The 12,321-nt window shown below is 45.0% G+C and overlaps 2 protein-coding genes across 2 annotated transcripts in view; one reads left to right on the top strand and one right to left on the bottom strand.

Annotated features, from left to right (window-relative positions):
• The window catches only part of TTC23L (tetratricopeptide repeat domain 23 like), a 24,972-nt gene extending 19,466 nt beyond the window's left edge, over positions 1-5,506 (top strand). The window contains exon 12 of the mRNA XM_075841803.1: positions 1,892-5,506. Coding sequence (XP_075697918.1) covers positions 1,892-1,913 — 22 coding nt within the window. The 3' untranslated portion in view covers positions 1,914-5,506. The remainder of the gene's footprint in view (positions 1-1,891) is intronic.
• Positions 3,205-12,321, bottom strand: part of BRIX1 (biogenesis of ribosomes BRX1) — a 12,776-nt gene continuing 3,659 nt past the window's right edge. The window contains exons 4-11 of the mRNA XM_075841817.1: positions 11,912-11,955; positions 10,505-10,575; positions 9,897-9,946; positions 9,130-9,203; positions 7,562-7,612; positions 7,377-7,478; positions 5,209-5,337; positions 3,205-3,523 (exon numbers count right to left, since the gene is read on the bottom strand). Of these exons, the coding sequence (XP_075697932.1) occupies positions 3,275-3,523; positions 5,209-5,337; positions 7,377-7,478; positions 7,562-7,612; positions 9,130-9,203; positions 9,897-9,946; positions 10,505-10,575; positions 11,912-11,955 (770 nt within the window). The 3' untranslated portion in view covers positions 3,205-3,274. The remainder of the gene's footprint in view (positions 3,524-5,208; positions 5,338-7,376; positions 7,479-7,561; positions 7,613-9,129; positions 9,204-9,896; positions 9,947-10,504; positions 10,576-11,911; positions 11,956-12,321) is intronic.

Here is a 12,321-nt window from a genome sequence, read left to right on the forward strand (position 1 = left end):
CTGCTGTGTAAAACTCACGTTATGTCCATTCTTTGTGCGTATTTCGCGCATCACGCACCCATTGAATTCCAATGGGTGTGTGAAAATCACGCGCACCACACGGAAGCACTTCTGTGGGACGAGCGTGATTCGCGCAACAGCAGTGAAAAGTATGAATGAAAACAGAAAAGCACCACATTCTTTTCTGTTTACAAACAGTGTCATAATGATGGCGGCTGCGCGAAAATCACGCAGCCACGCACCATATGATCATGACACACGGTGCTGTTAAGTGCCTTTTGCGCATGCAAAACGCTGTGTTTTGCGCACGCAAAAAACACGCACGCTCGTGTGAATCCGGCCTAAGGCCTCATGCACACGACCGTGCTCGTAATTACGAGCACGGCCGGGCACGGGCAGCCGGCCGCTTTTGCGAGCCGTGCTGCCATTATAAAGTATAGCAGCACGGCCCGTAAAATGAAAAAATAGAACATGTTCTATTTTTTTTTAACGGCACGGGCACCTTCCCGTGAGAAAACGGGAAGGTACCCGTGACTAACAGAAGTCTATGGGCCCGTTATTTCGGTAACGGGTGTTTTTACGGTCGTGTGCATGAGGCCTAAGACTGAGGTTTCGTTTAGGCTGTGTTCACACGCTTAACAAAAAATGGCGGTAAATACGGAGCTTTTTTCAAGGGAAAACAGCAGGTTTTTTTTAAGCAACTTGCGTTTTTTTAGGGCTGTTTTTGGAGCTGTTTTTCTATTGACCAAATGAAAAATGGCTCCAAAAACAGCTCAAGAAGTGACCTGCACTTCTTTTTTTACGAGGCGTTCTTTTTACACAACGTTTTTAAGAACAGTACATAAAAAAAAACGCCATTGAAATCAATGTGTGGATATTTGGAGGCGTTCAGCCCCCGTATTTTAATGCGCTTTTCAGGGCGTTTACGGCCTGAAAATAGGCCGTGTGAATATAGCCTTAGACTACAAGTCCATGCATATGGCATTGCTGAGCGCATGAGTCCTGTATTACCCCATATAACTGTGTGCCACTGTCACCATATCCTGTCCTAGAAGCACATTTTCTAGGGGACACTACCGCCATAATACAGCATCCATGCATTGAATCATGCCACAATTTAAAGGGGCTGTACAGAATTCGAAAACCAAAACGGGCCACACCTGTCTACAGGTGGTATGCGTTATTGCATCTCCGTCCCAATCACTTCGGGCTGAGCTGCCATACCAGACACAACCTATGGACAGGTGTGGTGCAGTTTTTGGAAAATAAACAGCCACGTTTTTATAATCCTGTAAAACCCCCTTAAGAACTTTGTGTGCCTTCATATAAAAACTGAGACCCACACAAGCACAATATGTGTAATGGATCCGTACAAAGTGCCCTATACTAAATTATTATACGTAAAATGATATATGCCCTGCAGCATATCACAACTGACCGGTCCCTTTTAAGAAGTGACCTTTTAAATGGGTTGTCCAAGGTTAGAAAAACATGGCTACTTCCTTCCAGGAACAGCGCCATACCTGTCCATGGGTTGTGTCTGGTATTGCAGCTCCATTGAAGTGAAGGGGGCTGAGCTGCAATACCATGCACTACCTGTAGACCGGCATGGCACGGTTTTTGGAATTAAGCAGCCATGTTTTTCTAATCCTGTACAACCCGTATAAATTCAATACTCCTATTTATGAAATGATAGATTATAACTGTGCAATGCTAAAGCACCAGGTCCACATGGGTACTATGGACTCAACTGATGTGGTAATAACTACCACAGGGCAATGTAGATGTAGAATTCTGTGCCCCTATAAAAGGAATCCCTATTTACATTTCAGATCACCTGACAAATGTCAGCGTAGTGTCTAATGTACCCGTTCCCTTTCTTTTTTTGTAGGTCTGGAGCAAGTGGGGAGTAAAGACTATCTGACTCCAGGTTCTACTAGGATCGGTGTCCTACCAGTCACCTCAAGACCAGATGCCCCGCAACCTGCGGGCACTCGTGATGGTGATATGCAGCTGGGACCGCCCATCTGCTGAATTTGGGTGTGACATCAATTATTCCTGTGGGTTGTGACGGGTGCCACGCAATATCGCTCCGAAAATTACGGATTTGCAGCGGTTTTTACTGGGTTTCCGCTACATAAACCTGTACAAACTGCAACAAAACTCAACTTGTGTATTTTTAGTGCATCATATTTGCTCCCCATTGGAGTCTACAGCCCAAATACGAAGAATTTGCAGAAAGCTCATCCACTTTGCTGCTACTGTAAATGCTGCGGAATTTCCATACAGAGCTCAGTTGCTGAAATTCCATTGTATTCGACCTGCGGGAACATATGCTTGGGGGAGACCTACCCATAGAAATGTAGGAGTGATTTAAAGGGGTATTTCCATCTCAGACATCTATAGTGTATATCCTCAAGAGGTCTGATCGTGCGGATCCCAAAGATGTGACCTGCATCTATGTTGGGAATGGAGGTCCCCCAACACTCGGCTGTTTCCGGAACTCCAATAAAAAAGTGAACGGAGGGGCGCATGCCTGTGTGCGACCACCGTTCCATTGATTCTCTACCTCATCAGGTCTGTTGTCAGATTTCAGAAAACCTCTTTATGTGAAAGCCAATAACTCACGCCTTACTGAGATCAGATTTCTATAACTTACAGGCCCAAAGCCTGAGGCTGCACTACTGAGATCCTGATAACCTGTTCCTTCCGGATTTGTCAGGTGCCTTTTTCCTGTGTGGATTCCAATCACATTAAAATCTACATCCCGTCTGTCTTGCAAAGTGGCAAATGTCTGTATACGTGTGAACACTGATGTAGATAGATTTGTCCACACAAGGTCTCCATGACAACACTGCACATGCCCAATCAATCTCAGTAGTGCAGCCTCAGGCTTTGGGCCTATAACCATTTTTATCCATTTAATTTACACTAAAGGGCTTTTTAACATGGTCTTGTATGTGGTTGTCCAAGATTATAAAAACATGCCCGCTTTCGTCCAAAAACAGCTCCACACCTGTCCACAGGTTGCGTGTGGTATTGCAGTTTAGTCCTAAAAACTTGAATAGAGCTGTGCTGCAATACCAGAACACAATTTGTGACAAGCACGGCACTAGTTTTGGAAGAAAGCTGCCATGTTTTCTTAATCCTGTACAATAAATTATTACTGAAGTCTGACGAAAAAGACAACTGCTCACAAGACAATGGTTTGAAGACTTTTTTTTTCTCCTTTTAATGTATAAAACAGAACCTCGTATATTTATCCTCCCATAGTTCATACACGTTTTTTGGCCAGTCTCTGGCGTTTGAATTTTTTGTCTTTTCGCTTCACGCTGGGTTTCCGTAAAGGTGGCTGTGTCTCAATGACCTGCGGCTTCTTTTCTGCTGGGGTGGCAAAGACCTCCTCCGTGGGGTCACGAGGAACAACCTCGACTCCCTCAGACTTCTTCATTTTCTGAAGTTCCTTTACTTGCTGCTTCTCCCGAACCTTTGCGGCCGTGGCCAATCTGATCATGCGCCGATGCTGAAAGGAAAACACTTCGTTAGCAAATTGTCACAGACGGTAGACACGATGGACGAATATTGGTGCAGATTTATCAATTTACATTATTTAGAAAAGTGTCAGGAGATTGCGCCAGGTCTGACCCGACGTTGTGTGTAGCTTTTATTTATTTTTTTAATTTCTCTGGTGGCAGCCATATTGGAGACACACCCTCCCTGTAGTTTGTATACCGTGCAGCAGGACGTGTGCGCTTTATGGCAGCTGTAATGAATGGAGTCAAAACGTACAGGAATGTCGTAGATTACTAGTCTTCAAGAAGAAGTGGCGTACAGCCCCTCCCCAGGGTATGACAGGGGAGCTGCATACAGAGCCTTATCGGTGTGGGTGCCCAGAAAGAAACCCTCACAGATCTGATATTGCTGATCCCCTGCTGACCCTGTCCCAGTCTACACAGCAAAGCCGACAAGGAAGATGCAGAAATCAGGAAAAGTCAGCCTATTGTGTGCGCTCTAGTGGCCAGTGTGAGAAGTGCAATATTTTAAGATTTTTAATATGTTGACAGTAACAAAAAAAAATTTTGTAATAAAAACCCAGTTCAAATAATTTGTTACTTTCTGATTTTGCTTTAATAAATTTTCCCCATTGTTAGGCCTCATTTATGAAAACTAACAGAAAATCCAAGTCTGTTGCCCATAACCAATCACAGTGAGGCCTTCAGGTTTCCAGAACAGTTTAAGAAATAAAAGTTGAGCTCTGATTGGTTGCTATGGGCAATGATGATGAATGAGATTAAATATACCCCCCCCCCCCCCCATCCCTTGTTTATTCTCCAGGAAGCAAAGGCACCTGTCTTACTGTCTGGATGACCAGAAGTGGAGCACATGTAGCCACAGGAGCTCCCTATAAACAGAAGTTAGACGTGAGATTTTACACCTACCAGTTCTGCTCGAATATAGATGATTGTAGAGTGTGCGCTGTATCCCCCAAGACAAAGTATAGGAATGGAGGAAAATGGCACAGATCCTTAAGGGGGTAGTCTCGCCAAGGCCAACCCGTTCCACATTGCCTATTCGGACACATATGTCACAAGTCCCAGTCAATGCGCCAGAATAGAGAGCCGCCAAGTATCAGCAGCTCCTGTTTTACCAAGTCCATCCTTGTATTACATGGGTGGCCATTTACTTGGTAGTTAAAAGAAACATTTCAGGTAAAGCAAATACACTGGGCCACATTTACGTCAGGTTTTGGCATAAGCCGCACCGCAAAAAATGTCGCAGGTGAGGACGTGCAACGTTTTAGGGGTGAAATTTGCGACCCCATTAGAAAGTTGGCATGGACTTCAAAAGGAGGTAGTTTAGGCCACATATATCATGCAAAAAAGGTGCAAAATTTGGCACAAATCTATGCTGGTTTCATTTTCTTACTAACAGTTAAAAATGTACAAAATGTATTAAGAAGTGCCAGTCTTAGTAAATGTGGGCCACTGTGTTATGTCTAGTGCCCGATCTGAGGGCACACGAGACAATGTGTCATGCTCCGCCCACTATACTACCATTATTTTGCCTGGACTGTTCCTTTAATAAAAAAAAAAATTGCAGTCAGTGAATACTAGTGGTCAAATCTACTGCCCAATTATGTGACGGGAAGAGATAGGCAGCGGGTCAGCGTTTCTTAAAGGGTTATTTGTAGGTAAAGGTGGAACCCACCATATTTGGAGACTGGTAATGAGGATTCTCATACAGGGTCGGTCCTCCAAAGCTGCCTTTGAAGATCTTGATAAGATTCAACACAAATCGAGGTCCAATTTCCACCAAGGACGCGTCCTCCTCTATAATCTGTGACAAGAGAATGAGATGCAGAATTAGAAGATGAATAACGAGGATCGGGGGTGGGGAAGGTTCATTAACAAGGCAACACCTGGTGCAGTTAAAGGAACAGTGTCATCACAAATAATTTTTTTATATGTTAAAGATGTTAGTGCTTTAATAAAAACGTTTATTTTCATTTGTGTGTTTGTGTTTTACTGTTTCTTATTTTTACACTTTTTCTTCCCTATGGGGGCTGCCATTTTTTGTTCCATTTCTGTGTGTGTCGATTAACGACACACACAGACATGGAACACGGCAGCCACAGTCCCATAGGGACTGCGAACGGCTCCCGTCCCATTGACTGCCGTGTACGGCGTCTGTGTGGGAACTGCGCATGCGCCGCTCCCACACAGTCCTATTCGAAATTGGCGCCGTCCGGCGCCATTTTCCTGTGGACCGGAAGTCGCGGCCGGACAGTAATATTACTACTTACGGTCGCGGCTTCCGGACTTGTGCACATGGAACAGCGGCAGCAAAGGGAGCGGACGGGCCGGAGGGAGCCGCGGCGGCAGGAGCAGGTAAGACATTTCAATGTATGTTAGTGTTTGTGTGTGTTTACTACTGTATGTAAACCTACTACACTGTGGGTTACCTCAAAAAATGGCGACACACAGTGTAGGAGGTTAAACCTTTCAAACCCCTCGTTTATCCCGGCACTAGCCAGGATAAAGGAGGGGGGGATGCTGAGAGCTCACTAGAGCGAGGGCTTTTAACCCAATGTTGCAATGCTGCAATTTTGGGAACAGCTCCATCTAGTGACCAAAAATGGGTAGTATTATAAATAATTTATAATATTACATGGTCTCATGCAAAAAAATAAAAAAAATTTGAACAATGTTTAATCACCCACACACTAAATGTTTAATTTTTAAAAAAAAAAACATGTTTTTCTGGCAACACCATCCCTTTAAAGGGGTTCTCCGGGATTTTTACAATGATCAAATATCCTTAGGATAGGTTATTAATATCAGATCGGTTGGCCAATCGCTGGCACAGCCGCTACAGAAGTATATGATGCGGTGCTTGATAAACTACGAAGAGGCTGCGGTGACCTCTCTCTAGTCAATGGCTCGGTGGGGGTGTCAGGAGTCAGACCCCCACCGACCTGATATTGATGACCTATCCTGAGAATCCTTTTAAAAATACCTCTTCCTGCCAGATAACTTTTTGTGACTATGTCAATTTCTGCAACTTTCTAATGTACTTTGTGTTTCAATTCCTCACCAATATCAAGATCTCTGAATGCTGTCAATGAATGGAAACCATCCGTATTGACATCAAGAAAACCAGTACAGACCTAATACTTCTCATCCAGTCTAAGTAATGCTTGCTGAGCTAAAATCATCAGCGGCACAAATTCTCTTCTAGCCTGATACTTTGCTACAATGTATCAGGGCAGGTAAAACGTCGTATCGTATATGAAGTGATCCCGTATAGAGCAGTCCCTAATACACTAGGATACCCTAAGATTGGAAGAGCTCCCTTTATTAAGTGTGCCCGTACACGTAGCCGCTCTACAGGCAGCATAAAAAGATTGGATCTGTCCCCCAAGATTAGTTAGTGATCCTTTTCTGGGGGGCAGGGTCTGCATGTGTACGTCCCCCTAAAACCAAGTTAACCAGTATCTGCTAGTCTGAGTCATGCAGTATTCAATTCTAGATATTTCTGTTCCTGGAAAAGCTGGGTGACGAACAACATGGTCGCCATTACTGGTCCTCCAGAGTTCTCAGCCGAGCTTTCTCAAGACTCCCGAATGGAAAATCTACTCGGTTATCTCTTGCGGTTCTTGTTTCACTGCATATCTGGTGAGATTTGCCAGTTAAGCCTCTAGGGCAGCTGGGTGACCAGCATGGACGACCATATTGGCTGCCACCCAGCTTTCCCAGAAACAGATATAACTGAGAAACCGCTCAATAGAATCGTTAGCAACTTGAAATAAGAACGAGACTCAAGGACTTGGGATATTTACAGTGTTGTTTGTGGGAAAAAAAAGTGTCACAACTGACCTGATAATTCCTAAACCAGATCCTGTTGTCTGCTACGGAGAAGGTGAAGACGTGGTCCACGAACGGCTGACTCTTCGGGTGGTATCGCGGGGTTCCAAAAATCTGTAGAGACCGGTATGTGAAGAAGTGAAGGCTGAATGGGAACGGGCGCGGAGCAGAAAACAAACATGCACATTCACCATTACCTGTATGAAGAGTTCCTTTAACACTGTGAGGTATGGATCCCGATCAAACACCTGCAAAGTAGAATATTAGGTCAGTGATGTCTGCATGCTGCTACAGTACTCGCTTGAAGAAAAAGTCACGTGACTAACAAAGGATGCTGGGAGTTATAGTTTGGCAGATTTTGTCTTATGCAAGTGTTGGCAAGTACTGCTTCTCCTTGCAGAGATACGTAGGGAGACCTACAGGCAATGATCCCTGGGTAAAGTATGCAAATTAGCTCTCCTCCTGAATATAACTCTCTAGTGCCAACTATAGGTGACTACCCTGTAAGTCCATTTCTGGCCCTTTAGTCAAAGCAGTAGACTTCACTGTTTTGGCTTTATTGCTCCTAGTCAGTACCGAGTAAAGCTAATTTTCACTTTTCCCAGGGTGCATTGTCTGTAAGACGGCCCAACATCAGCACAAGGAGATTCAGTACCTTCCAAGGGATGGGTCAAAGGCATCTCACTCAGAACCCTACTGTATACCCATGAGGAGCAAAGACTCCAAAACAGTGGACGGTGGAGCCTCAGACAGGTCACTATTGAGGGCAAAGCACTAGTCCTGCATAACAAAAAGTCTTGCCCGTGCTACAATACACTGTGCAGACATGGCCCCCTCTGGTCACCTTCTCGAGGGCCATTACCAGGACTGTGTTTTGTTTCATCTGGGGCTCAAAAATGGACAGAGTGAAGCGGACTGTTGTGTACAAGGAGCTAGGGCTGGGCAATTATGACCAAAACCACGATTACTGAACTATTTTTAGGCCACACCCCTTTTGCATGCTACGCCATTTAATATTTATCCCCTGAGCCTTCTGTATATAATACACCCTGACACTACCCCTACACAATATATAGCCCCATAGTGCTCCCCAGAGTATAATGCCCTATAGCTGCCACCACACATTATAATTGCCTTATAACTGCCTCTACAGTTGCCCTCCACACAGAATGCCCCCCATAGCTGCCACCACACTATAATGCCCCATAACTGTCCTCCACACAGTATAACGTCCCCCCATAACTGTCCTCCACGCAGGGGAGGGGGGGAGAGAGAGACAGAGACTATTCCACCTGGGACAGCCCTGACGTCGATGAGGAAGAGGACCGATACTCCCCTTCCCCCCACTCTCCCTTCTTGTGTGTTGTCTCTCAAAGCTTCGGGCCTGTCATCCCCCTCCCCCACCACTTGTCTGTAATGCTTTATTGTGTGATTTAGTGAATGGAGGAATGTTAGTGCAGCCTGTGGTGTGATGTATAGCATAGGATAGCCTGCACTGTGTAATATACTAGGTTTGGTGACTTAGTTATTATTTGCAGCTTCTTGGCCTGCGCTGCGTCACAGCAATATGTTGGTTTGATGACGACTGATGCAGCATTTTCAATCAAAAACAACAGCGCTGTTGACAGGTAGGGGGTCTTCGGTTTGGCCGATGGGGTCGTAATTTGACTTACAGGGTAGTCATCTATAGGTGGCGTCTTAGGTCTGTAATACTCGGTAAAGAATTTACAAACAGAAAAAACCACATCAGACTTTTAATACCAACCGGATCAAAGGAGAGCAGAGGGCGCGAGCCTTTCAGGCAGTTTCCAGTCATCTTCAGCTCTGCCAGGGTGTGAACTAGAGAAGAGGAACAAAGAAGAGGATGAGCAGGGACCACGAATGGACATCCTGGTCAGGAGGAAGGATTGGATAGATGTAAGTCAGCGAGTGTCCTCCACCACCATTTCATTCTGGAGGGCAGGTAAGCCCATGTACACACTTGTGGCTATGGGTATTTGATTGTCCAGTTTAGAAAACCCATTTTCATACACCCTATTAGGGAATTATGAGTTAATAGAGGGGGGGTCCCATGTTCAGGATCCTCATCGGTTGGCCGGGGTGGAGAGCGGTTATAAAGAGCGTCACTTGCTCTGGAGGACCTCTCCTGTATTACACACACACACACACACACACACACACACAACACATTGATATGAACGGACGCTGTGTAATACTTAAATACTCCTGTGGTGGCGCTGCAGGGAAATTGAGCACTTACTACCAGGTTTCCCTACAGATTACAGCTGATCACTGGGGGGGGTCCCAGCAGGGGGATACTTTGTGATCAGCTTATTGTCAAGGACACCTTTTAGCGGAGAACCCGTTTAAGGATAAACATTCCAATAAAGGACGGGTTCCAGAAATGTTGTTGGATTAGGATTCTTGTGTGTTTTGTACCAGTTTAGTACAAAACTAAAAACACTTCTGCCTGTTGGCTCAGAGGATCGGACCACCGTCCGACTTCTACACACACAACAAATGTTTACTTACTGTTCTGAACCAAGAATTTTGCAGACGGTCCCTCAGGGGCATTTGATATCCTAAATAATAGAAACATATTCAAAATCAGGAAAAAAGCAGCGACAGAAACCGATCCGAATAAGGACGAACACACCCTATGGAAAATATGGCGGCTATTACTGTTGCCACGCAGACTCCATCATAGCGAACCGGTTTATATCCCCCACTTCCTACCTTATCGCATCTCGACAGAAAGGTTGTTCAATACTCTAGGAAAGCCGGGGGACGACGAGGGTCACACAAACTTTGTAGTAAAAGGTAGAACTCAGAAACGGCTGGATAGAATTGTGGACAGAAGGGGGCAGCACAAAGGCGATTCTAGGTGTTAAAGCTCATTATAGGGGTAGCAAACCCTTTTTTTTTTTTAACATAGGAGCCCATGTGTGGCAGATGCCACTGTATGGCGTCCGTGAGAGGTACACGTTACATGTATACCACAGGGAGCTTCTCCGGGCCGGAGTCCCCTGGGAAAATGTCACTGTCCATATATAGTAGGAGAAGGTGAAAGCGCAATGTGAATTAGACCTTACAGGGAAGGGGATCCCCCCCTCCAGGACGTCCTAACATGGGCATCTCACCACATATATAGATCCTGTTTCTTCTTTGCTTCAAAATAAATACATTTGTTGCAGTTTTTCATTTCGCAAACCTACAAGACGAGCAAAAATTACACACGGAACGAAAAAAAATTAAAATTTGGATGCAATAAATAAAATGAAAAAAAAAAAAAAAAACAAACAACAACCACCCACTACACTAAATACATGTTATCACCCCTTGAGGCCACTATGTGCTGGAGGGCTACATTACGTAGGGACGGCTTTTTATCTTGGACTGAGGTCTGGGATGGGACATTTGTGAACTACATTCAGCGTAGGGGCTGGTAAAGTTACTGGTAAATACATGGAACGTATCCATAAAGCCCCATTCACCCGGCGTACACCAAAGTAGTGTCCTTTTAGCATACGCCGGGGGGGGGGCGGTATCGGTCAGAATACCTTTATTTTGCTGTATGGCATAGTGTTAATGCACGGCTTTACAGTATAAAACATGCCATGTCATATACTTTTTGTGTTGTTTTTTTACTACGGGAGCCTATTGAGGACATATTCCAGACTTCTGTGACCCCAGTGCGATTATCTGACGCAATTGTTACACTACCGGCGATGAATTATAAATCGAAAAGCCAAACAAATCCAATAAACTTTCTGTATCAATTCATTGTGGTTTTCCAGATCTCTGCTTGCTGTATTCCAAAGGGAACCTCTGTTGTTTACTCCCAGTGGATGCAAACCTGTCCTGGTCATGTGATGGACACACAGGCGCACGGCTCGTTACGGTTTTGGTGCATTTAGAGGAGACGTTTCTGGCCGCACATAAAAACCGCAGCAAAAGTGCATACGGATTTACGGCGATTGTCTGCCGTTTCCGATGCGGTTTTTACAGGTAAAACAAATGGGTTTCACCTGTAAAAACCGCAGCAGTTCATGGTAAGAGGGTGAGTTTTTGCCGCATTTTTTTTAAATGTAGTTTTTACCATGCGGCCATGGCGTCATCTAAATGGGCCAAACCTGTACCGATCCATGCACCCGTGTCCATCACATGACAATGGACCGATTTGTATCCACTGGGAGTAAACAACGGAGGCTCTTATTCAAATACAGCAAGCAGAGATCTTGAAAAGGCAAAAAACAACAATTATTCACAGAAACGGAATTTTTTTTTATTTAAAGGAACATTCTAAAGGGCTTATCCAGCGATGTAAAATTGATGGCCTACCCTCTCTGGAGCAAACAACTGATGAGATGAGGACCCCCCACCGATGAGGATAGGCGATCAATTTTACCTCTAAATTGGATCAATGTTGGAGATTATATAAAAATAAATGGGTGTCCCCCAGAATGAAGAGGAGGAGGAGGAGGAGGGGTTCCTCCGTATTACGACCTTATACAACGTGCGCCATGATAATATCGGACGTCACATACCTCGTTGATGACAAACAGTTTATCTTTCCGATCCATTTTTGTATCTGCAAATATCAAGGAAGAAAGTGAAGAGAAAAGACTGAGAATCTGGAGAAAGCACGGTCACATGACACGTGTACATCACCGTATACTAGAATACAACCGTGGCACTACGGAGAGCGCCGATCCAGCCCATTTAACCCTGCCAGTGCCATGGTCAGTAGTGACTGCGGCAGCCATTGGTGTGTCGGACTATTGTGGGGGGGCCGATGAGTCGCCATGGCTGCTGGGGGCCTAACAAAGCCCTGTCATCCACGGGAGCCTCTATTGTAATAGATTATGAAAGCGTTCAAAGGATCGCAAGTTCACGTCCCGCTATTTACTGCAACACCGGAGTCCTGCAGTATATAGTGCGAGCGATCCAACGAGCA

This window comes from Rhinoderma darwinii, chromosome 1, assembly GCF_050947455.1.
Source record: "Rhinoderma darwinii isolate aRhiDar2 chromosome 1, aRhiDar2.hap1, whole genome shotgun sequence".
NCBI classification, from domain to species: domain Eukaryota; kingdom Metazoa; phylum Chordata; class Amphibia; order Anura; family Rhinodermatidae; genus Rhinoderma; species Rhinoderma darwinii.